We start from the raw sequence: 27,333 nt of genomic DNA on the forward strand, positions 1-27,333 counted from the left end.
TCCTGAGACAATCCTAGTCAACACTCTGGACTACCAGCTTGACTAAGGCCAGAATACTGAAGTGGCAAACTTAGTATTTTTAGTACACTGAGAATATGTCTCACAAAAGCACCTACAACACACCATCCCTCCCACTTAGCAGGGCCCCTTACATAATCCCAAGCACCATACGGAAAGGGTAGAGGAACCCAAACACCACTAGACTTGACTTTGCTATCATCTTTTATTAGAAAGTTTATCTTCAAGGAGTTAAGGACCAATGCTTACTGTTAGGCTGGTTTGTCATCTTCTAGTGCTCGCTACAGGTACACCGCAACAACCTCAAAACACTAAACATTCAGTCAAGTCTGAGAAAGCAAAACCATTCATGTAGGGTCATGGGGAGGTCCTTAACCACCAACCTGACTGGATTGGAAATGCAAGACCAATCCCACACCACAGATAGGATAAAGTGAAAATCTTTATTAACGTAAACCAGTTCCTATGATTAGTCTCATAAATTCTTCACAGGATGGATTTAAGATATGCAGCAATAAACTTGGCCAATGATAATCATGTACCAAATGAAATTAAGAAAAAACAAAACAAACCCCTGCCCAATCTACTGCACAAGTGTGAATGCTTCTATTTGGCATTTGCTGTAAATATTACACAACTGAACCCTTGTCTTTTTGTTAGCAATGCTGGGAAGACATGTTGGATGGGACGGGCTCTTAAGATGCTGAGAAACTCCCCAGTCCCTTCAAGGCAGCTTTTTCTTTTTCTTTCTTTTTTTTTTTTTCTTTTTTTTTTTTTTTGCTATTTTTGCAGTAACAGCACACTACTTCTGTAATAAAGGGTATAATTAAAATGGTAAGGTGAGTCCTGCAACAGGCACACAGGCCAACAAATACTAACTTTTCAGGGAATCTTCAGGCCAGCATTACACAGCAGTGAAATATAGAAAAGATACGTGAAATCCACAAAGAGCAATTAGGTTTGTCTAGAGTAAGCTGTGCCGCACTGCTGAGTTCCGTACTTAGAAACTTTTCAAAAAGCAACTACTTAATACACCAAAATTTTACTATGAACTCATTTAGGTTGGGAGTTAAAACCAAATCTTTCTTTCAATTGCTACAGATGCCACAGCAAGATGGTAACAGTACAGAAAGGTGGGGTTGACAGACAATGGAGACTCAGTGGGAACACAAAAGAGGGCTGGGTTGGGTAAGGGAAGATGTGACTGGGCAGAGGTTCACTCACTCACTGCTCAAGAGAACTACAGGAGGGTGGCCTTGGGTGCAGAGAGGAGAACCTCTCTACAGAAAGGTTTATGAAGCTGACCAGGTGGGCCAAGGCACTGCAGGGACCTTGACTGTCATGATAAATAACTTAGTCTTTGCCTAATTAGTGGAGGAAGCTAGAGTGGGATCCTGGGCAGATAGATGAATGATCCTGCAGATCTGAAAACAAACAAACAAACAAACAAGCCCAACTTCCTGGTAAGTGCTGTACAGAAAGCAAAGAGGGTCAGACCATTGCATTAGTGGTCAGGTTCTTACCCTCACGCATCTTCGAATGACAACGGGCTAAACTGTAAGTCAGGGGCTAGGGCAGGAGATACACTGAGAACAGCTAGTGGGCAGGGGTGAATCTGGGATCAAGACACATAGACCTCTGTATGAATGAAGGTGTCAATGCAAGATCAAGAACAGTGTTAGGGGACTAATGAGAAAGGTCGCATCTTAGCGCTGAACACTTGGACAGCCTTGCTGAATATGCAGGCAAGCAACAGATGATGTTTGCAGTCAGGGCAGAATCACAGCATTAATATTGGCCAAACAAAGAAAGATCTTAGACCAGAGAAGGCAACACAACACACACACTTTAGAAATCTCTAGTAAAGCCAGGTCTGGGAGATTGAAAAATAAAGGGGGGAGGGGATCCAAATGTCTGCCTGTAATCCCAGAACTCAGAATGTGGAGGCAGGAGGATGGTAGGCTAGCTAGGGTTAGAAAGCAAGGCTGGGGGTGAGGTAGAGGTGGTAAAAACAAAACAAAAAAACTGAAGCTAAACTCAATATAACTGCGTTTCCTAATCATCTCCAAAATGGCTGCTTCAGGTAAATCAGACACAGCTACGGCAAAAGAGATGATGGAAGGGCTTGGGGGGTGGGGGTGGGGGTGGGACAGGCAGAAATTTCTGAAGGTGAAAAGGACATATAAACACAGGGCTTTCAGCTGAAGCCCACAGAGGGCACAGATTAAATAGATCTTTAAAGAACGTGCAGAGATGAGGGCTGGGAGAGCAAGTTCGAAAGGCAGAGAATCTGATCCCCCATCTCTACTGGCCCAAGCTGGTCTTCCCTTTACTGAAAACCCAGGCATTTGACAGGCATTCCCAGCCACTGCCTCCACTTCTCGAAGGTAAAACTTCATCACTGGTAATTACTCAACTCACATGCCAGCCACCCTGTTCACTCTCCTTTCTGAGATTATGTTCTTAACCCCACCAAGCCTACACCTCCAAGTCCCCCTTAGTCCTCGATTCTCATCATGGCTACCTAAAAAAGCTCCAACACCAGTTTGATTTTTTTTTTTTTTAAACTGTGGTATTTGGGACTGATTACAGGCCCTGCCATTTTGAGTCACAGTTTGATCCCCAATATCCATTTTAAACCTGGGTCTAAGCATGGCTGTCACTTGAACCCCAAGTATACTGACTTGCCTCCTCAAGAGATTTCCTAAACACAAAACCACACGCTCTCCTCTGCCCAGCAACCTTACATTTTCCTAACACATATTCCCACATCCAGGCTATGTATTTCATAGGCTACTGTTTTCTCCTCAGTTCATTTCTAATTAATTTATTTATAACTTTAAAAGGTAACATTTCTACATTCTCTAGTGTGCTCATACAAAAACTTCAAGCCATGTTTTCTGCATATATATATATATATATCCTGGGAAGAAAGCTGGCTCCATTAGCTGTCATCTCCCTCCTTTCCTCCCCCAGCCCAGCCCACCCAGCTACTTTTTACTTCTGTGAACTTGCCTGTTAGCCAACATTTCATAAAATGGAATCACATGTCATACAATACGTAGTCCTTTGTGAGTGGCTCCTTCCACTTGGCATTTTTCCAAGGTTCATCCAAATCGTGTAGCACGAACAAGTACTTCACTTATTATCAAACAGTCTTCCATTATGTGAACACACCATTTTCTATTTTTATTGTACTTGGCTTTTGCAGTGTTTTGTCCTTTTTTGTTTTCTTGCACCTGTGACAGCTGGATTCATCCACTCCTCCCTATTAACCTATTGCACCCTTCTTTCTTGTATCAGCCTTTCCAGAACCACCCACTATCTATGAATAAAACCAAAGATAACCCCCTTTCTCTGCCATCTTTCAGCATTCAACCATGTGTGTTCCTAAAAACTAACTCTCCTCAGGGATTTAAACCCAACCAACATCCCATTTTCTCCTGTCCCTACATGACCAAACTTATCACCTTCATTTTAAGGGCTAATGTCAAAGGCTCAGCACTTTGTTTTCTCAGACAGCATCTTGCTGCTTGTTACAGGTTGTCCTTAAACTTAGGTTCCTCCTGTTTCTATGTCCTGGGTTTTGGGACTGCACAGCCCTAAGCCACCACAGCAAGATTTAGGAGTTCTGAGCCAGCAATAGCACTCAGGAGCTCATCCCTTCCCCCTCTTTGCCCTTGCATGGCCTCCAGAGCACTTCCCATATTCTAGTCCATTGGCTACATCTTTTTATTACTCTCTGCTGGACAACAGTGCAAGAGGGTAGTGGAATGGAAGACTTCTACTGGAGCAAGCTGGTGCACCTTGACTTTAACCCTCACAATTATAGCTATGGGACCTTAGCTTACTTCTTCTTATGCTTCAGTTTCTCCACCAACTGATTAAACTTCTAACTGCTTAGAGCTGCAAATAGAAATGTCTTCAGCTGTCAGCACCTTATTTTCAACTGTAAAATGCTTAAAGATTCTAGAGCCATGCCCATTTACCAATTCTGTTTCTCAAACTCTGACATGGCATATTATCTGCTTGGCATTGGAATGTCTCTCTCTAGAATTTATCCAGTTTACTTGTGAACCCTCCCCCCAATGGCCACCACCCACTCTCAAACCTGATGATCTCAAGAATGAAGTTACAGCACCAACTGCTCACATACATGTGACACATGTTTACATTTGGAGTGGGACAGTGCTGAAGGGCCTACCTTCAAAATGCATCCAGATCACAAACTTGTACCTTCCACACAGGGCCGCTGTTCTCTTGACAGCTCCCAGTCTGTTCCTTATAAAAGGTTTTAGAACCCAGCACTCCTTCCATTGCACACCCGACTGCCACAACCTCCCCTATATTCATCTGTCAGTCCTCGGAGACTGCTCTACCAGTCTCTTGTGGTTCCTCAAGGCAAATAAAGTTGCTTCTTAATCCAGGTTGCCCTTTGCTGGTGGACCTGAAATGCCAGATTTCCGTACTTACGTGGTTTGTTTTCCTTCATCCTCTACTTGGGTTTCTTTCTCAAAGCTACTTTCTCCAAATGCCCACTCTGGCCACCGTACTGACAATGGTACACTTCGGTATCTTCACCTGCTAACACACCTCTACTTTCTTTCTTCAATGCAAGGGCTTCATGTGATCTTTATTACTTATTTTCCAGAGGAATGGACACACTAGGGAAACCGATCTCACTTTGTCCACTCTGCTCTTGGTACCAAGTAGGTCCCCAGTAGACATGGACCCATGAGTAACACTCATTTGGATAGTGGTTACAGAGGTGGTGACCAGCCTTATCAATAAGATACTTTCCCCCGAGTAGAGGCTACAGGTACCAAAGTGTTGAGAATCTTTTCAACATAAACCCTGGAGATTCTGAACTTTGAAAACACTGCATTTCCCCCCTTCTTTTTCTATTCCTAACTGCAATTGTCTATCACTGTTGCTCTTTAACTTTGACCAACATACGGTCACTGTAGTATTTCCCATTGGGCAGGGTGGGTAGGTGGGTGGTGTTTCTTATACATGAGGGAACTTCATTTCTTTAGGTGTACTGCTGGGAATCCAGCAGACAGCACACAAGAGCCCAGCACACTGAATCAAGTCTCCCTTCAGCCCACTGCCAATGACCCTCAATTTCTCACTAGTCCTTGCTCATCTGTAGGTACACACACACATGTATTTATTTAATCAACCCATCAACAGGACATTTGTTTTGATATCCTACCTTCAGAAAGCTGGCACAAGAATACAATCAACATGTGGGTTTCCTACCCTAGATTTACCAAGTCACAGTATTTAAGGGCTTCCCCTTGAGAACAACCCCAGGCAATGCTTGCAGTGGACTGTGTTGAAAGTTGGTGAAAACTTAAGGAGCTAATTTTCAAGAATGAGAGAGAGCACATTTCACTCACTGTTAGAAACAGGACCTTACATGCCAGAGCGAGCTCTGCGAGGAGTTGGAAGAAGCCACACACTGAGATGTCTCACCTACCTGAGTAAATGGCATATATATATACCGATGCAAGAATTGTAATGAAACCTGAGCACCAGCAATCGTTAAAGATGCTCTGAATTTTTTTAAACAAAATAATAGACACTGTATGGCTAATTAGCCTCCAGCATTTATTACTACTTTAAAAAGTTAATCCATGTGCTACTTGCTAAGTACCGCAAGGTAAAGGACAGATAGGTACGATAACTGAGTTCCACTACTGGGTAGGACACTTGACAGAAGTTAATCTTCCATTACTCAATTTCTGTAGGCAGTGTTAGCTAGAGTCACCTGTGTCTATGAAATCCTTTCTAGGTTCCCGAGTTTCTGCCCTCCCACTCTCAAGGTGTCCCTCAAAACAAGGTGAAAGGTTTACTTCAGGCTAGTCAACACCAGGAAGGTACCGACAGCCTCAGGGACATGGAGACAATGTAGTACCTGGAAGTTCCCTGTAAGATTCTCCTCATGTTCTGTTCGACGTGCTTTCCTTCTGAGATAACATGTTGTATTTATGTATAAAAAGTTTTATCCTAGGCAAATTTCTGTTGCAGAGTGACATTACTTTTGTATCACTCACAAAACAGCATTGTATATTAATCTGAAGGGACCATAATGAGCACTTCCAAACCATTAAAGGAACAACACCGAGGTAGGTACTTTTAACGCTTCCCAAAGAACACTTTCATAAGACAGTGTCAATGGGCTTTTGGTACATCCTCCTAGCTTGTAATTTACTATAACCATATTAAAGTTCAGTATTAAAGTATTAAAATACAGACATTGTTTTAAAAAAACTAGGCATTACTCTTTAAAAAACTATAATTTCTCTAATTTTCTTTTTCTCCCCCCCTTTGTTTATTGGATTTTTAAAATAATTTTCTCTTGATAAGTCTGTTCTTTAATATTAATGATTGTTAACATTAAAATTTAAAATATTAAATAACAGATTGTTACTTTAATGTTCTAATTTAAATATTGTTTAAAATCACTAGTTATAAAAATTATAAAATTCAAGAGTGAGCAGCAAACTCCACAGCTGAACGATCAGAAACCAAATACCCATTTTCAAACAACACCAAAATAGGGTTAAGACTATTACTCTTCTAGGTACGTATTAGGGTTCTTAATATAAAAATCAAACATTTTATATAATTTACGAAGCAACTGAGTCCTCAGTTTCTCTTGAGAAGACCTAGTCTGAGATCCACTCCATGCCTGCTATAGCTATGTAGGGACTCAGTGTGCCAAGCGATCCACGGGCAACTCAGCTAAGCAGCCGCCATGTGAGTCCTGCTTCAAAACCACGGGACATCGCAAAGAAAAGTAATCTTACGTGTAGTATTACTCTCGAAGTGAGAGGTCGTTTATAAACATCACCATCTGCAGCTGCGTAACAAAGGCAGGGAGGGTGTGACAGGAATGGACAAGTGATGTCTGTCAGGAGAAGGCTTTACTGTCCCACAAAAAGAATCAATTCCAGCTGCAGAGTTTGTGTCTTGAAACATATTCTGGAGATCCTTGTAACACAGGACAGATAGGAGGTAACACAAACACATTTTTTGTGTACTTTTTTTTATTGTTTGGAACACCAAAGTAACCCAAACTTTACATTTACAATTAGCTTTTTAATAAATGTGCTATACATCACATTAGCAATACACATCATACAAAGGTTCCGAAAGGCAAACACAGACGTTTATACAATCAAAGAAAGACTGTTATTGCCACCGTCCATCTTCTCTCCTAGGTGACTGACAACTGCAGATGCCATCTTTAGCTTTAACAAAGCACTATGGGTTTCAGCTACTTTGGCCCATGAGATACTAAATCTAGTACTCTTTAAAATCAAGTAATAATGAATAATAGTTGTTGTATGCCTAGTCATTTATATTTTCAAATGATCAGTACTATTAAAGAATCAAAATGTTCTCAAAAATATGGTGGAAAACTTGGGTCCTTCTGAATTCAGCGTTGCTTTTTGGGTCATGGGAGTGGAGTGGAGGGCCTAAGCTCAGCTCTAGTAAGAGGCTGCTCTCTCTTAACCAGCATCCTAACTCAAGCCTGAGGACAGAGTTCTCGAACAACCCCAAGGCACTCCACTATCCTTCCCACTAGTTAGGCCTCAACATGAGATTTTGGTCTGCTTATCTAGTAAGCTGTGCTACCTCAAAACTACTGGCACATATCAGAAATAACTGTGCCAAGGATACATGTGGATAACTACTGCAGAAAGACCTGCCATACTGAGTTGTGTTATGAAATAAAATGCTGCTGATTTAACGTATTTTCTGAGCATGTCAGATAGTGGAGCGTGAGTACTTGCGATCTAGTCTTCTGAACCTTAGAACACACAAGCAACTATACAAAGATAGACTGTTGTTCACAGTGTGCTTTCTACCTGAGAGCACACAAGAGCTGATGACCTAGAGTCCAGCAGGGTCAGCAGACTGCAGAGGCAGTGCTTCTCTCTAGATGTCCTCAGCCCTCCTACCGTTTCTTACCCGTGACAGCTAAGTGCCTCCCAGGTGGCAGGCATTCTGTGTTAACCACTGAATCATCACCATTCCCTCATGTGTCCATGTTATTTCCCTTTACAGACGAGGAAATGGGACTTTGGCATTAGCCTCTAGGAAGATTGTTCTGGTCAACATAGCATCTCATTTTACAGCCTTATGGAAACATCAGAGCACCAAGAAAAGAGGGAATACCTAGTCACTAAGTCCCCACAAGGGGGACACCACCACCTGCACCCAGCTCGTGGTCCACTGGTACTGTGACAGCATAGTGTGATTCTTGCGTTCCTCAATCAAAGTGGTGGAACTGTGATGCTCTTGAATACATTCTCCTTTATTCGAATGCATATGGAAACACAACAACAGCACCTTACTTGTTAAAAAGCTCACCCTGCCAGGCAGGAGGGGCACAGGTGAGCACTGTGACAGTTACTGGTGATGGGTATGTCCAAGGGTCGGCTTCCTTTGTGATTCTTGTGACAGAAGACAATGTGAGAAGAGTGCTGGGATGGTGGGTGTGAGGGACTAGTCCTACCATGCCATTGGCCCTGGGATGAGAACAACGGCCGTTTGGGTGGACACCCACTCACTCACCTCGTCAAAGGGCTTGCTCTACTACAGGGTGAAAACCAGCTCAGGAATGTTTTCACAATAAACTTCTGATTAAACCTTTGTAATAATAAGAAAACCAAAGCTTATTTATTTCTCTGAAAGGTCAAGATTTATGTTACTATCTTTGTTGTTTCAAGATTTCTTTCTTAGAGACAGGGGCTTGCTATGTAGCTCAGGCTGGTCTCCAACTCAAGATCCTTGGACTGCAGCCTCCCGAGTGAGTTCTGGGTATACAGTGCCACAAAGCCCAGCATGTTTCCAGATTTCTGACTGAAGGCATGCACAAGATTTTCCTTCTGTTAACGGAAACTAGACTATTCAATGTTAGTTTAAAGTACTTATTTTAATAAAATAGTTTCCATTTTTATATTATTTTAAACCTTCCAGGATTTGAAACTACCTTCAAACTTCAATTTTTGTCTTAAAAGTTATAAACAAAGACGATTAAAAGTGAAGAGTCCTACATTAAGTCACTCATTTACCTACCCCCCTTAATCACAGAAACCAGTGACCTCTCTCATGACCTTCCACCCTGTGAGGGAAGGATAAATGGAAAGGCCAAGAGGCAATGAGAACCGTGGAGGGAGACTCGGTGCTCTGCAGCCGTGCTGTGCTTACCATGTTAAACTTTTAAGCTTACGAACTTTTGTTTTATTTCGTGTTGGTTGCAAAAGTTAAGTCTGTTGGTGGTAAGAAATAAAGGGCAGGGTCTTCAGGATCTGGGGTAAACAGAAGCAGGTACTCACTCCCAACAGCAGTACCTATGAGCAGGTTAGCAAACTCTTGGAGATTATAACTCTTGGATCTTTCTACTCACTCAGTAAAGTTATGAAGTCCAAAGAAAACCACACATGTACACAACTTTGTAAGTTACAGGCAGCCTGTCAACTACAGACCTTAGACAAGTTGTTTTTCAAGTCAGAGGTATGCACAGGTGGACATGAGAAGGGCTGATTAGAAAACTGCATCTGATTCAGATTCTAAGATTCTCATGCAAGTACTTTAGAAATACGGAAAAAGTCCTATCCAAGCGAGGCCAGGTCATACTGGTGTGCCACGGTGCTTCTCTGCCATTCCCATATAGGGCAACCCTCGAAGCGCCCTGCATTAAACAAATCACCTCCCCAGATCCTTCTCTAACATTCTTTTTCCTGTTTACTATGGAAATTCAAAGTAAAGCTCATTATAAGCCCTAAAGTGCAGCCAGAACGAGGGCAGTATAGCCATTTAAAAAGAAATTGGTATGTTTATCATAAATTAGTTGCATGCACAAAGAAGACATTTCAATCCAGAAGCTATTGGAGAAGAGTAAAGTGCTTTATCTGAAATCAGCATCCCAAGTCCCATATCCCAGGTCACCAGCTGATTCTTTTCTAAAGCTACATAAGGTTCTGAGAGCAAATGTACACACACACACACACACACACACACACACACACACACACACACACACACACACACACACGTATACCTCTGAAAATAAAATGGACTCACACTCATAAGAACTAATTTCCCATTAGGAGAATCAAATGTTGATTATACTTGGTAATATCACTTCAAGTATGACTTATTACCTTAAAAGATGGTCTAGTATAAAAACTATGTGATGGGAAGCACGTAAGGGACATGAGGGTAACTGTAAAGCCTCTAGGCTGACCTCTCCCTGACTGCAGTGGTAAGGTTGTGGAAAGGAGCAACTGCAGCAGAAGAAAAGCAAGGAGCTAGTGAGAAAGGCCTCAACTCCACCTCAACTGTACAGCTCTCACTGAAAGACGCCATTCTGCTAGGACTGTCAGATATGTTTGTCAGTCTATGTACTTGAAAAGCTCCCAAAGTCCAGGGGTTTCAGATAGATAAGAAGAGAGAAATATCTACAAGGAGCCAGCTGCTAGAGCTGTAAGTATGGAATCATATTAATCAAGAACACAACTATAACAATTACTTTCACAGAAAGTAATCACATTTGTATACCAAATTAACACATGCAGATGGAAATGTTTTATTCAGGACAACTAGGCATAAGGTGACCTGGTAAAAACAACTGCACAAACCATTTAAGATCTTCCTCAGAGGAACACGGCATTGGGCGTTACTCCGCCAAAATTCACAGTATTTTTAAAGAGCCAAACTTGAAGGGGAAAAAGTACCAATAAAAGAATAATGAACTTACCAAGCAGTGAAACAGGCTGGGTTACAGGAGGGGTGGGCAGACTCGTGGGTGCAGCAGGTGGCCCAGCAGAACCATACATTTTCGCACTGTCAGCAGACTCGGCATTTCCTCTAGCCCCAGACACCACTGTTGGAATGGGATTTCCAATAGATAAGTCTTTTGTAGTGTCTTCATTTATACCAGCGATAGTAGCTAAGGAATAATCACATTGACATGTGAAGCTGAGTGATTAGTCACGCTCCCGGTCAACAACTTGTCCCAGACTACAGACCCTCCTATTTGTTCCCATTCCCTCCTACCCAACTCCAAGACGTCAAGTCAGCATAGAGGAAAGACATGCTTACAGTTTGGGATGCTTATTGGTGGAGTGTGAGGTGGAGGAATGGATACTGGTGGAGTTATAGGAGGTGGGGGTCCAGGAGGAAGAAAACCTAGAGTAAGAAAAACCATGTCAACTCCTGCTACATGATTCTATCTCAGAGCCTAAAAGAGTATTCCCAGTCGAGTCGGTGTACCTGGTGGTAAATGCATTGGGTTGAATCCTGGACGCAAAAATGGTGGTGGAGGAGGAGGAGGAGGAGGAACACCAGGGCCAAAGCCTGGAGGGGGGATCCCTAAGGGAGGAGTGAAAGCAGGCGGCTGGAGAGCACCAACGACAGGAGGGCCCGGCTGATGCGGTGGGACCTAGAAAAATGAAAAACATACTTAGCTGCTTTCAGTCTATGTGTGCCAAGAAAATAAAAGCAGGAGCTTTTAAATTGTCATTATACCACTATATTTATTAGAATAATGAGACAGTAGGCAACCTGTGCCTACCTAAATGCTGTAACGCTAAGCTCTGCTCTCTCCTGTAAGATGGCCATTCTGACTGGCATCAATTAGTCTTCTGACAGTACAGCATGTCTGAAGATACTCCAGGACTGAAATTTTAAAAAACTGGAAATGCAGAAAGGATAGCTGGCAATATACTTGGTAAATTAATAAGATGAATTATCCCAGAGTCAAACTGTACTGCCTTTCTGGCTATCTAAGCGTTCTAAACTGGAAACATGCCAACTTGAAGAAAGTTTGAGACTAAGTGAGCTGATACACACTCAGTGATGGTGTCTTGACACTGAACACCAACAAATGCAACTCAGCGTTTAAAACCACCAATAAGCCAGGGAGGTGTATCAGCTCATGTAGTCCTAGCACTTGGGAAACAGATAGAAAAAGGCAAATTTGAGGGTAGCCTGAGCTACATGACAACAAACAACAACAAAAACAGCCAACAAACATGGAATTCCATCTTCCACAAAGCAGCTGGGGCTTGGGAAATGTGTATCTGAGTTCAGCACAGTGTAACTCCCTGACAAATGAAGGCCTAGTAAGAAGCAAAATAACATCCACAGTAGTTCTGGATTTCATCTCTAGGACATTATAAATCAGGGCACTGAATAGTCTACACACTTGTGAAACAATCTAAATTTAATCTGGTTTTATTAATATTTATGAAAAAAGCTGGAGTTTACAAATAGATTTAATACCAAAAACAGAGGACACTACTATGTGTGTCTACTCACTTTTTATTTAGACAGAACAGTGAGATTTCAAAAGCAACCTTTCAGACCTTTGAAGGTTAGTCCATGTTCTCAGCCTCTCACCTGTGGAGGTGGTACTGTTATAGGCGCAGGAACAGGAAGGGCAGGCACAGGCACGGGCACAGGCTTAGGGATGGGGGACACTGGCTCTGTGTGGGAGGCTTCTGCACCTCCATTTTGGGCAACTTCATTTTCAGGCTTTTTGGGGATGCCTTTCCAATCTGTGAATTAAACAAAGGTAACAATAAATATTTGCCATTTTCATGTATAACTTCAAATATATAAAGATGAAAATTAAAGATTAGAAAATATTAGCTTCAGGCTGGAGAGATGGCTCAGTGGTTAAGAGCACTGACTGCTCTTTTCAAGGTCCTGAGTTCAATTCCCAGCAAACACATGGTGGCTCACAACCATCTGTAATAGGATCTGATGCCCTCTTCTGGTGTGTCTGAAGAAAGCGACAGTGTACTCATACATTAAATAAATATATTAATTGAAAAAGAAAATATTAGTGTCACTAAACAAATTTCTGTTACTATTTTTAGTAATTATGTAAATGAACAAGTAACAATAGATCTGGGAAACAGATGGACCCGGATGACATGGCCAGTTCTAACAGCCATCCTCTCAGTCACCCCTAATAGTAAACACTAACAGAGCCCTTTCACCTCTTTTGTTATCTTCTAAGAAAGGAAAATCCAGAAAGTTATCGTCCCATTCTGTATTCCAGGGCTTTCCTGGTTAGTAATCTTCTATGTCATCAATAAAACCTCCTAGGACCATGACTTCCAAAGTCCCTTCCACTGGCTGAGTCTCTTTATCCTGGCCACAAGCATACACCTGGACATGGTGAGTTTATTTGTCTGATGAGAAATACAATCTGGCTCCTTCCTGTAAGTGAAAGCGTTCTTCAAATGGGAAGGGGGAGCAGGGTGTCCCTGCTTTTGGTTGTCAACACGCTTTACACATCCTTTATTCCCACAGCAATCTTACTACTAACTTGGCACTTGTAATATTTGTATCCACAAACAACTCAACTTCCTGGTCTAATATTTTGTGTGTGTGTGTGTGTGTGTGTGTGTGTGTGTGTGTGTGTGTGTATTTGTGTGAGCGCGCATGCACGCGTGTCTGTCTGTCTGTCTGTCTGTTCTCTGGATATTTACATTTTTCTAAAGAAATTATTTCTGAATCATGGATTAAACCATAATACAGAGGTGAATGTCATCCTATCTTACTAGTACAGAATCTCTCTCTAATCAAGGAGCCCAAACCTAAGTAAGATGCTGTGGTGCTGAAAGTGTTCTGATCTGGGGGCCCTGTGCAGTCAGTTTGTGCCAATGAGGAGTAACGAGGACTAAGTTGTCTGTTTTCAGTGCAAAGGTCTACTTAACCATGAGCCTCACGATCTCTACAGTTCATACTTCTCCACTACAGTCACGTTATACAGAGAAAGATCACAGTGTCTTCAATTTTCAAGAGAGGCAGTCTCCTGCCTGGGACTTAATCTGTCACATGACCATGACCTGTCAGTGACAGATGGGTCTGCTTACCTGGGTTAAGTGTGTCACTGTCCAACATGCCTCCTTCACAGAAACTCTCCAGCTCCTCAGCTTTGACTTTGTCCCATGGAATGTAAGTAACACCAAGTTCAACATCCCAATACTGTTTAAAATCCGCCTTTATTCCTTTGTTTAAGGCCCAGGCAATCTACAATCGGTGAAAATACACAAAGAAAGGAAACAAAGTCATAAACCTTCAGTCTGCTACTCTCCATCATTCTACTGGAGCAGCCTGGACTCACTGTCCCTGGACATTAAGCTTCTCTTTGCGAATCAGATGAATGGTTCTGCTATCTTCCCATTCTGTCTCAGGATAAAAATCTCTATACATTCCTCACAGCCAGCACATAGTGGAGAAAGATCGAGTTATCAGGGAGAAGCCCAACACACTGGACACCGATTTTCAGAGTCTACAGAGAGGGCAACATCTTTTTTCAGTCTACATTAGAGTAGAACCAGGAAGTAATTGCAGCAGCACTGAATCTGACTCCTCAGAGGGCAGCTGTCCATGCGCTTCTAATATTCTTTACTTTTGTTGGGTTTTGGTTTTTTTCAGAGTTAATTCTAAAAAGGGGTGGTAAACCTTAAGTTGTGAAATATCTACATTTTTATATAAGAAAATATTTTATTAGAAAATATCCTTAGGGGGTTGGGGATTTAGCTCAGTGGTAGAGCGCTTTTGCCTAGCAAGCTCGAGGCCCTGGATTCGGTCCCCAGCTCCGGGGGGGCGGGGGGGGATCCTTAAAGCACCAATTATAGCTAGACAGACGAGGCACTGTATGCTGCAATTCCAGGACTCAGGAGGAAGATGGAGGAAGATCAGGAGTTCAAAGCCAGCCTGGTAAGTTAAGTACATAAATAAATAAGGTGGCTGGAGGTATAAGGGTTACCTAGTATACATTAAGAGCCCTGGTTAAATTCCCACTACTTTATTAAAAAAATAAATCGTATCAATTAGATTTTTATGTTAGCTAGGTATTGTTAGTACACATCTTTAATCCCAACACTCAGAGGAAGCAGAAATAAGCAGCCTTGTCTACAGACCAAGTTCCAGGATACCCAGGGCTACACAAAGTAACCCTGTCTCAAAACAAGAAAGCTCGTTAGCTTAGCAATAAACTGACTCCTAATGACATTCTGCTATACCCACAGACCAACTCCTGCCCTAGCCATCTCCAGAGAAGGATTTTTTTTTTTGGGGGGGGGGGGAATTGATAGGAAATAAAAGACCAGCATCCTAAATGGGCTACCTTCATTAAACCCTCCCCTCAGGGTTCAAGGAACTATGTGGAAGAGAAGGTGGAAAAAATTTAGAGCCAGCGGGGCCTGGGTAACTCCAACTGTTGTACTGATGCACCTATGAAATCAGACATGGCAGCATGTCCTGCACAGGTTCAAGCCAGATAGGGTACCAGCTCGAAGAAGTAGAAGCCAGGCTCCTGCCTCTAACTAAGAAGTTACTGAAACTGACATCTGCTTGCAAAAGAAGCATTAGTTTTTCCAAAGGAGCCTCACTGTGTTTATTACCCTCAGAGGAGGACCCATCCCAGTAGTGCATGGCTGACTTCAAAACAAACTCTTTTTCTAGGGGGTGAGGGTAGACTTTTTATCTCTAGCTGCTTTGGGCATTTTTGTCTTAGTGACTTTTTGCTTGTGTGTTTGGGTTTCTGATTTTCAGGAGGGTGTAATGTTTTCTGTGCTTTTCCCAATCTCATTTTATTGCTTGTTTTCCAGACCAGGGGTGTGGTGTGGTAGGGGGGGCCATGGAGATTCGGGAGGTGGAATCTGGAAGAAGCTGGGGGAGAAGAAAAGCTTGATAAGAATACACTACATTAAAACACTAAGAATCTAAGAAAATTGTTACATAAACTTTTATGTTGGTTAACATTAAGGTAACGTTTTGTTCTAGCTGTGATACTGTGGTTTAGGAGGTAGCTTTTATGACTTAAGCCATTCCCAAGCAGAAAATTACAATTGAAAGAAAACCTCCAACAACAATATATTTACACGTGAAACCCTTTTATAAATGATAAAAATGTACCTTTATGGATTTCTGGTTCACTTTATAGTTTCCTCGGCTCAGTTTCTGCAGGGCACGGTATGCGTCTTGCCTATGAACCATAACTATGTAGGCGCAGCCCCTGGGAGGAATCATCTAAGGGGATCAAAGAACAGGACAGAGGATTTAGTTAGCCACAGCCGTTCTCCTTCACCAGGGCTTTACAGTGCGAGGAAGGGTCCAGGCACTGAAGCACACAGGCACACACGCACAACAACGTCTCAGACCCCAGTACCACCACCGAAACAGGAAGAACCTGTGCTGTTCAATGTTGGCAATTCAAATTTGGTCTTAATTAAACCATGCAAATGTTGTTACAGACTTTCCTAGAAAGGTAGTTTAACTTAAACATTGCTGTCTGAGAAACATCTACTACAGAGAATGTGAAGGAAGCTGCACCTGAGCGCTCAAGACCTCAGTCTCAAAGACAACTGAGCACACTTGCTTAGCCAGCACCTTACAAGCCATAAGTACTCACGTTAATTGATTCAATTGGACCAAACTCTTCTAAGAGACTGGCAACATCCTGCTGAGTAGTCCTTTTGTCCAGCTGTCCCACCCACAGTGTGGTGCTGCAAACTGAAAGTAAATCAGTGGTTACAATCCAGCAGCACTGCACATTAGCAAGTGTCATTACCACAGGGCACCCCGGTGCCGAAAGTTTAAATAGAAAACCCCATGTATAAAGTATATAAACTTAAAAGTAGGTATTTAGAAACTAAACCAGGACACAAGAATTGAAAAAGCAATGGTCTCTCTGTGACTAGACCGAAAAATGGCTATGAAGCCTCAGGCCCTAACAGCAGTGACATCTGCTAGCAAGAACAGAACAAAGGGCTAGAACCAAACAACCCAGCCTTAACAAGCAGCCGCCCATTCCTAGCTTTCATGCAGTTTATCTGTATGGTGGCTCCTATGTAAGAGCCTCGCTTTAAATACCCACTGATCACTGTTATGATTTAAAATGTAATAGTTAATGATGTACAAGAATATGCCTACTATGTATGTTCTCAAAATGATGACAACCCAGCTAACCCAGTCTAGAATCTTCCATCAAAGAGGGAAGTAGGTGTGCCAGTGGAAAGACACACCTCCTATGTGCAGAAGCACTAGAAAGACCATGCAGTACATAAGTCAGACATACATACACAAACCCTATTCAGAATAAAACTCAACCACGATACTGAACCATTTATGGCTTTGCTAACAGTCATAAAACTATCTTAAAGCCACAGCGTGAGAAAGAATAAAGGGAGGGTGAAGACAGATTCACTAGTTACCACTTGCAGTCTCTGACTTGATCTGAGGGAGGCCTTTCTGCCGCCGCTCCCTCTCTTTTTCTCGATCCCGTCTTTCTTGAGAGCGAGAGCGAGGCGAGTGCCGGCGCCTATCCCTGGACCGGGACCGAGACCGACGGTGGCGGGATCTCCGAGACCTAGAGCCAGACCTAGATCTTCTTCTTTTTGGTGACCTAATATATTTCCAAAGATGGATAGCACACAGAGAAAGGGGAAAAGGCACATATTAAGTTAAAGAATCCACAAGTACACGAATCAACATTTGGATCTGTATGAACTCAGAAACAAGGAATATACAAGGGTATAATTTATACAAAATAAATAAGGCTGGCGTCGTGTAACTGTGTTCTCTGTTTAGCATCTCTAACACTACCACAACTCCCATCTCCATGGTCTAAGAAGTCCATGCTCTGCTCAGGGCTGGGTACACTGCTGCTCCTCTCCCTTTCTTGTGAACTGTGACTTCAATATGTCATTTCATTTCCACTTCTGTTGTCAGCACAGAACTTACAACTCCTGGAACACCACACACACACACCCACACCACACACACACCCACACCACACCCACCACACCACACCCACCACACACACACACACACACACACACACACACACACACACACAAAGTCACTCAAACAAAATGTGGGTAAAATTGGTGACACAATAGTACTTGGCTTTGGGGAGGAGGTGTCTTTTTAAGGGCAGGGTCTCATGTATACCAAGCTGGTCTCAAACCTCTGATGCCTCACTGCTGGAATTGTAGGCGTGCAATACCAGACCTAGTTCAAGCAATGCTCGTGATTGAGTCCAGGGTCTTAGGCACATGAGGTAAGTACTCTGACTTAGCTAAACCCCCCGACTTGATTAAAAAGACAAAATAAAATCAGTATTATTTCTGGTACCTTCTCCTTGTGTACCAACTATTACTATTTTGAACATCAGAAAAACCTAAAGCTGATTGACATCCGTTTAATCACAGCACCCAAAGGGCAGGGGTAGGCGGACTGCTCTGAATTCAAGGCTATACACTGAGTCTGTACATTGAGTCCCCTGACAGTCAGGGCTATACAGTAAGACCCTATCTAACAACGAGAGAAACAACAAGAAGCAGCAGTGCAATGAGGTCTCCCAGTCTTCTTAGATCAGAGCCATAGCTCATCCTTTAAGTTACCTGGATGCTGACCTGGATCTCGACTTTCTGCTCTCAGGCACATGCCGCTTAACCTCTGTGACACAAGGCTGCTCTACTTCCATTTCCTTTAAAAAAAAAAATTGGAAAAAATCAGAAATTTAGAAACTGTAAGATATACACATACATACTAATTTTTTGGTTCTCGGATCAAATGTTTATTAGTCACCATTAATAAAAAACAAAATCTTTCACAGTGTTTGCAAACTAAGGGGGAAGTTCTCTACTTGTGGAAGTTACTTTGTATAAATCACATATCGTTTTAACAAAACACCAACCAACACTGTAAACTAGGCACTGGCTGAATGAACCTCTTCCTTCCTCTAGCTCAACCCCCACACTTGATAGTGCTGTGGTATGGAACTTACACTAAACTGTTGGGAGCACCCAGGGTAGAACTAGTGAGTGACACCCAAACAAACAGCAACAAACGACAAGGAAAGTGTGCAGACCAACCTCATAGACTATTACCTGCTGATGTGGCTTTTGTGAATGGGGTTCATTTTGTGGTTGAAAAGTAGGTTGGAAAGTTGGCTGTACTGGTGGAGTTGGAGGCATTCCAGGCTGGGGCATCCCGGGCTGGGGCATCCCGGGCTGGGGCATCCCGGGCTGAGGCATCCCGGGCTGGGGCAACCCAGGCTGAGGCAACCCAGGCTGGGGCATCCCGGGCTGGGGCATCCCGGGCTGAGGCATCCCGGGCTGAGGCATCCCGGGCTGGGGCAACCCAGGCTGAGACAACCCAGGCTGAGGCATCCCGGGCTGAGGCATCCCGGGCTGGGGCATCCCGGGCTGAGGCATGGGAGGAAATGGAGGTGGTGCAGAGAGAAGCCCAAATCCTGGCATCTGTCCGTTAGGAGGAAGTGGGACCTTTGGTTTTAAAGAAGCATTAAATCTATTAAGTAACAGCAACAAAAATAGTTTTGAAAAACTTTAATACATTTTAATTAAGAAAAGCTACCCAGTTTATGTGTAACTTTTTTCTAAACCATCATTATATATTCAAGTATGACATACTTGACAAGTTCCTTAACTCATTCAGAATTCTTTTTTTTTTTTAAGATTTATTCATTTATTATATATAAGTACACTGTAGCTGTCTTCAGACACACCAGAAGAGGGCATCGGATCTCTTTACAGATGGTTGTGAGCCACCATGTGGTTGCTGGGAATTGAACTCAGAACCATTGGAAGAGCAGTCGGGGCTCTTAACCGCTGAGCCATCTCTCCAGCCCCTCATTCAGAATTGTAAACAGTGATTTAAGTAAGGTGCAGCTTTATTTACACAAGGTGGCAATGACAGGCTAACCTTAGCCAAGGAGGGGCTTGATTGAGAATTTCTTCTTTCAACTTTTAAACAGTAATTGAGCTTTTTAGAAGAAAAATTAGCTTTAAGAAGTGGTTTCTTGATTCCTTGAAAAAAATTGTGTTTGCTAGGCATGATGGTGTGTGCAGCAGAGTGTACATGAGTTAAAGACCAGGCTGGTCTACAATGCAAAACAAAGAACACTGGTCTTATATAGTGCAGCTCAGGCTGGCCTGAGACATAGGATCCTCCTGTGTCATGCACTCAAATGCTATGCTATGTGTTGACACCACACCCAATTAAGCACACAATTCTAGAAATGTTACCAATGGGCCCCCTGACATATCCCCACAGACTCTCTACAAGGATTATTATAATGGGAGTGAGTTTCACCCCTAATTTAGATTCATAGTGAAGTGAACCTACAGTATTCCTGTAACTCTCTGGTGTGCTATACATGCTTTTGTTGCATAGTGTAAACACCAACACAACCTACATAAGGAACAGAAGGCTCTCTGTAGTATCTGATCACCACAGCATGCAGGAAAGAGACTAGCAAAGTGCTGTGTCACTAGGAAGTTTCTTTAGAGAGTCAATGTCACTAAATTAGTTTAATTAAAATACCTATTATTATTAGATTGTGATATCATGTTTACACACTTGTAAATCAAAAGCAACTCAAGGTAGTTGGCCCTCCACAGTGCTCACTGGAGCTGCTGCTCTCCTTAGCAGATTCTGTAGTCACAGCAGTGCTCAGAAGTACAAGGTCAATCCAAGAAAATGCCCATACCTGATGCTGCATGCTATCCTGCTGCAGTGCCATCATTCGAGGTTGAAACTGGTCCACATTTTGATGCTGTGTGTACGCTGGCTGCTGCATGCCGTCTCCAGGGTACCCACTAAGATGAGGTGAGCACTCATTACCCACTAAAGCACTGAATGCCCTAAGTCACTTCTACAGGGCGGAATAACACTCTGGACTAATAGGCAATCAACAAATTTAGTACAATGCAAAAACCACATTTTAAAATGTCTAACTCTGATAAGGACACTATTCCCAATAGAAATTTCTTTAATATAATTTTATAAAACAGAGACTGCACTGCACTGTGTTTTAATCCCAATTGTTGCTGAGATTATGCTTTGCAACTGTTACTATCAGGCTCAGGAAGCACTCACAATGGCGCCTGTGGAGGAGGGGGAGAGGTAGCAGAGGACGCAGGCACAGCAGGAGCAACAGCAGGTGTGGCTGCAGCGGGCACAGGAGGTGCAGCCGTGGCAAGGGCTGTGGTGGCAACGGCGACAGCATCCTCTTTCTTCGAGTCTTCCACAGCTTCTGGCTCATCATCATAATCAAATCTGTCAAGCAGCTTCTGTAACGTGTACGGAAATGTTCCATTTTAAAACACAGACGGAGTCACTAACAAGAAACTTTACAGAAATAACACGTTTGCACCAGCCATACCCCTACCATACATTCAGTATACACAATTTCTTTTTCTCCTGCAAGTTCTGGGGCTCTTGGTCCAAAGATAGACAATTTTGCCATAAGTGCCAGGTTAGAAAAAAAAAAAATACAAGTTTAAATTCTATTTCCCTTTTCCAATTATAAAAGTAGTGTTTTTTTTTTTCCTGATCTGCTTATATCATAGTAAATTTATCAGTACACTTATCTAAAATATCCAACTTGCTTAGACTGACCTTCCGGTGCACATGTTAACTGGTGTATGCTTTCAGGCAGCTGCAGTGCAGACTTTTACCCTATCCCTATAAACACATACGCCTGTGTTATAATCAAAGAAAAAAATTACAGTGTAGGACAGGGCCAAGAGTCTCTTCAGCTGTTTTACTATAAAGTTTCTTTCTCAAAACTTCATAGCTCACACCAATTTTCCCAAACTTTTCTTTTCTTTTCTTTTCTTTTTCTTTTTTTTTTTTTTTTTTTTTTTGCCTATCTGGGGACGGAACCCAGGGCCTAGCAAGCGCTCTACCACTGAGCTAAATCCCCAACCCCCAAACTTTTCTTAAACAACAACAACAAAAACCTAACCTGCATAATCTGTAAGTTCATAGAACTAGAGCAGTAATTTTAAAATAAGACTTATTGGGCCAGTGCAATGGGTAAGCTACCTGTCTTGTAAGCCTTGAGTTCATCCTTAGCACTGAGCGAAGGTGGGAGGGGAAAAAGAAGACTACTCAAAACGTTCTAACCTCGGGCTGGAGAGATGGCTCAGCGGTTAAGAGCACCCGACTGCTCCTCCAGAGGTCCTGAGTTCAATTCCCAGCTACCACATGGTGGCTCACAACCATCTGTAAAGAGATCTGATGCCCTCTTCTGGTGTGTCTGAAGACAGCTACAGTGTACTTATATATAATAAATGAATAAATCTTTAAAAAAAAATGTTCTGACCTCCATGTGTACCGCCCCATATGTAAATCACTCCCATCATAACTTTAAAAAGAATTAAGCTTATTTTAAAAAGGGAATGTAATATACTGAACAGTTACTGTGGCTTCTTCTAAAGAGATTATATATTTTGTAATCATAATAAAACATGTCATATAGATCTGATTTCATACTCTACATAGAAAAGGCTCAGGAGATCCAGCTAACTTTTCTCTCCAGCTATGCCTAAGCACATTGGTTTCCACTTCAGTTCCTAACTCACATTTCTTAAGCTGTTCTGCCTGGAAACTCTAGGGTACATTATGAACGGATTTCTAAGTCACAAAGGAAGGGGCTTCCTTAGACAACACACTACAAAGAACGACACAAAGTGTAAAGAGTGTTTGGTGACGTAGCAAAACTCTTCGTTTTTTTTCCCCCCTGAAACAGGATTTCTCTGTGTAACAGCCTAGGCTATCCTGCAACTCTCTTTGTAGACTGAGCTGGCCTCGAACTCAGAGCTGCCAGCCTCTGCCTCCCAAATACTGGGATTAAAGATGTATGTCACCACCACACATGGTAGCAAACTTCTTTATCAAAGAGCAGTTGGTATTTTCTGAATAGAATCTGTATTTCGGGTACTATGCAGATATACTAGTTTATCTTATGGTACTAAAGAGATACATTTTTTTCAATTTTAATATTCATACATACTGATCTGAAAAAAGATTTGAAACAATTATAAAACTCTCCAGTTTTAGAGGAAATGGAAGGTGTAGAAAGATCTGAATAAAAGTGCTCCCAGTGTCTAGCTTAAAACAGGCTTTACTGAATGGAGAGCACAGCACACAGCATGCACATCCACACCATCGCCCTCACATAATCTTTCTTTTTTGCAAACAATTCCTTCAGGTGAAACCACTGCCGTGGGGGCTGGAGAGATGGCTCAGCGGTTAAGAGCACTGTCTGCTCTTCCAGAGGTCCTGAGTTCAATTCCCAGCAACCACATGGTGGCTTACAACCATCTATAATCAGGTCTAGTGCCCTCTTCTGGCCTGCAGGCACATACACACAGGCAGAAAGCTGTATGATGTATATATACATAATAAATTAATAAATGAAAAAAAATATTAGTTAAAAAGAAAAAAAACCCCACTGCCGTATGCAAGAAGAAAAGCAACAGCAACAGATGGTGCAGAAAATGACAAACAGTACTACCCAGAGATTCCAAAGACTAGAAACCCAAGTATGAATGAAATAAAAAGTCCCAAAGTCTACACAAAGAAAACCATTTACTGAAGTAAATGAACATTCTGTAGGAGAGACTCTCAGTACATCTGAAAGCTAAAGGGAGGCATTTATGATACTGTCTACTCAACAAGTACATTGTGATGGCTGACTTTGTGTAAACTTGGATATCTAATATAGGCACCAGTTGTTAAGTCCAACAAAAAAAAAAAAAAAAGACATTACTGCAATTACTGCAGAGGTAAAATATTTTAGATCACGTCAATAGACCAGGAACGCAGCAAGTAAGTGGCCCCCGGACATCTGGACATGATCTTTCCCAAGAACTGTTTCCTCAAGAAGGGCTTCCAGGGAACACAGCACAGAACCTGCCCCAGTTTCTAGCCTGCTGCCCTTTGGGATGTTCTCAGGAAGGTCTACATTGCTAACGCTATATGGACTTAGAGCCTGCTCATGTACCTGAAAAAAAACCTTAAATTTGCTAATTTCTATACGTACACAAACTAATTCTTTAAGAAAATCTCATTAGCTGCAAAGATGTCTTAGCAGTTGAGAGCACTGACTGCTCTTAGAGAGGACCCAATTCAGTTCCCAGCACCCATATATGATGGTTCAAAAAGCATCTTTATCTCCAGTTCCAGAGAATTTGAAGCCTTTTCTGATGTCCACAGGAACTAGGCACTCACATGGTTCATGTATATACACCCAGGTAAAACATTCATACATATAAAATAAATCTAAGAAAAATCTTCCCTTCCATTTATCTACCCGACCATAGATACCACTTGTGGTTTATTTGCAAAACCCATACCTAAGGTCAACAGCACAGCGAAGCCTGAAAAAGAAGAAAGTCAAGTAGAGGTACATTTGGAAATAAGTGTGCCCTCTTATTTATGTCCTGGGTGCTCAGGAATCTGCATATGCTAAGATTTTTTAGTTCAATCCCCAGCACCAGATACATGTTACTTCAACCATCAAGATGCAAAAATAAACATTGGCGTGACAAAGCGCTGGCCAAAAACCAACCAACCAAACAAGCACTAAACATGAACACAAGTAAGACATCATAGTAAATTAAAAAAAAAAAGGGTAAATTAGGTATTTTAATAAGTAAAATAAATATATACGCTTAGCAAAACCTTAAACCATACTGTAAAAAACTCCACTCCAGAAGGAATAGAGACAAATATAATGCACAAACAGATTTCCAAATGATAAATAACAAGGGATTTATATTCACCTGTACACGGAACCAGACCTGCGCACACACATTCAAACGTACCTTTTCAAACCAGTCTACTTTATAACTCTGTATTGTTTCTCCCTACAAACACAAATTCAGGAAGGGTGTGTGTGTGTGTGTGTGTGTGTGTGTGTTCACCAGCTCTAGGCTGGGTATGTTCATTAACTGTCTTTGGTCTTTCTCTGGGTCATAAACTTGGCTAGACCGTCTGACAGCAAACTCCACACAGCACTGGGAATGTGACCGCAGTCATTATGCTTACCACAATGCAAGCACGTCCTAGCTATACCACCTCTCTAGCCCCCTGTGAGGTTTTCCCCCCCACTCAAAATTTAACCCAATCTTTCTTAAAGTCAGTAGTAACTCATTAATCACTAAGATAAAATAATGAAAACTGGAATTCACCTACCACATAATTACTTAGTACTGGTGATAAAGTTTTTTTTTCCCCCTGGAGCTGGGGACTAAACCCAGGGCCTTGTGCTTGCTAGGCAAGCGTTCTACCACTGAGCTAAACCCCCAACCCCGGTGATAAAGTTTTTATCTTATATTAGACAGAATCATAAATTTTAGAGACCATGATATTAAGCAAGTCATTTAATGCTATGATTTTCAAATATATATTTTCTATTTTTTTATGTGAAACCAGAACAAGAACTTTTAGACAACCATAACCCTAAGAAAGCCATGAGAGACAGAAGAACCATGCGGTATAACCCTGCAGACACACAGCCCAGGCACACCTTCAGTATAGCTAGTGTGTTTTACTGTCAGTTGCTCCTCCACAGGCTCATGCTCAACCCTGGTCCCCAGCTGGTGGTGTGATTGTTTTTCTTTTTTCTTTCTTTTTTTTTTGGGGGGGGGGGTGGTGGAGAAAATTTGTGTAGTTAGTTGTAAGAAAGCCACCAGGGGAACAGTTCTCAAAGCTTCACCTGGTCCAGGTCCTTTTCCTTCCCCTTAAAAACTGAAGAGATTCATCTGCCACTTGGTCCTGCTGCAGCCAAGGATTCAACTCTCTGACACCAAGAATCAAAATAGATCTTCCCACTTTCAATTTGCTCTCTTGGGTATTTGGTCACAGTCACACAGAAACAGAATTTCTAAGGATAGCAAGGCCCACTGAGTAAACAGAAGAAAGATGCTGAAGTCCCCCTAGGACTCACGTCACAGACATGGTAACTATGTTTATCACAGCAACAGCAAATGTCTATCAGTAGCAAAATAGATAACCTCAGATGCCTTGTCTACTGTAATCTTAATAACCGTTCAAGCTGGATGCAGACAGACCTAACAGAAGATCACACAGAAGCACAGGCCCACAGTACATTACTTCTGGAGAAGACACAAAACAGACACTAAGCACCAGTGGGAGGGGTGGACGAGTGGGCTAGTGAACAATATCCTTTTGCTCACTTTTCTTTATTCTGTAAATGTTTTATATCGAGCCTGTATCACACACCAGGAAAAATAAACATTTTGATGTTGAGGAGAAAAAAAAATCACCAAACCACAAACAAAAGAACAACCCAGGGAAGCTACAGAAGAGAAGTCTCACAAGCTGCTCTGGGTAAGACAGACAGTGGGGTGATGTGAGAGAAGCGTACCTTGTCAAATGCAGTTTTTTGCTCAGGTGGTTGTGTAGGAGCTGTCTTTAACTGAGCTGTGATAGCCTGAACCTGAGCCATCACAGCACTGTCAAGGGCGGGAGACTGTGGTTTTGGAGGTTGTTGAAAAGTCTGAAGGATCTGCTGAAGCTTAAAGAACGGAAGAACTGATAAACCACAGGACAAAGCAACATCATCAAAGTTAATTTACTGAAAAGAAAGAATCTTCAGAATGACTAAGAACAGCACAGGCCTAAGTAACGGGAAGCACCCAGCCTTGACTAACATATACTGGGTTTGTGAGTGAACACATTACAGTGTACATTGCTTATGGTCAGAATGTATGTTGACCATCCCAACGATACAATCAAGGCTCAAAGAGGAGAGAAAACACATTGAATTATGACAGTAGGTTTTCTAGAAATACAGCAAAGTTCACTCCATATCATCTTGAATCAATCAGCAGTACTAGAATTGTTAGCAACAACACCTGCCACTCCAACAGCTCTCAAGTTCTCAAAGAGGTCTTCTCTATGCTCACATTTCCTCGGCAGCCCTGACTCCAAACATTAGCTCACTGGTAAAGGCTACTCTGATGGAGAAGACATTTCTCAGGTGGAGATACATATGAATTCAGGATACATGGAAACAAGAGGAACGGCATCTAGCTCTGCCAGCATCCGGTCACCAAGCAGCTTACCTGCTGGCCTTGAGTTGTCTGAAACAGTTGAGCCACGGCAGCAAAGGCATCGGAGCTGGGCAGCTGTGGGACAGCAGGCATGGAGTTTGTGGGAGCTTGTGGAAGTTCAGAAGAGACTTTTACTGGGGGTGGAGGTGAGCCTGAAAAAAGCAAAGGGTATCACATACTTCTTCCCCTTTAAAATGCCTTTTGAATTTTGCTGCTCAAACAAAATTCTGCCTAGTTTAACATACAGCAAGATGGACTGATTGTGGTTACCGAAGACTTATACTATATGAGAAATGACAAAGGGCATATTCCCATCTAAAGTAAACTCCAGGAAGAAAAACTGTACCTTCCAAACGCAAATCAATTCTTCCAAGGGAAT

The 27,333-nt window shown here is 42.2% G+C and overlaps 1 protein-coding gene across 1 annotated transcript in view; it reads right to left on the reverse strand.

Moving 5' to 3' along the window:
* Scaf4 (SR-related CTD-associated factor 4) overlaps positions 1 to 27,333 on the reverse strand; it is a 56,040-nt gene that overhangs the window by 2,949 nt on the left and 25,758 nt on the right. The window contains 14 exon segments of the mRNA NM_001037347.2: positions 10,796 to 10,921; positions 11,140 to 11,226; positions 11,311 to 11,479; positions 12,439 to 12,596; positions 13,926 to 14,082; positions 15,976 to 16,089; positions 16,472 to 16,572; positions 17,274 to 17,464; positions 18,477 to 18,550; positions 18,954 to 19,349; positions 20,576 to 20,684; positions 20,965 to 21,158; positions 26,267 to 26,416; positions 26,967 to 27,106. Of these exon segments, the coding sequence (NP_001032424.2) occupies positions 10,796 to 10,921; positions 11,140 to 11,226; positions 11,311 to 11,479; positions 12,439 to 12,596; positions 13,926 to 14,082; positions 15,976 to 16,089; positions 16,472 to 16,572; positions 17,274 to 17,464; positions 18,477 to 18,550; positions 18,954 to 19,349; positions 20,576 to 20,684; positions 20,965 to 21,158; positions 26,267 to 26,416; positions 26,967 to 27,106 (2,166 nt within the window).

This window comes from Rattus norvegicus, chromosome 11 (genome assembly GCF_036323735.1).
Source record: "Rattus norvegicus strain BN/NHsdMcwi chromosome 11, GRCr8, whole genome shotgun sequence".
NCBI lineage: Eukaryota > Metazoa > Chordata > Mammalia > Rodentia > Muridae > Rattus > Rattus norvegicus.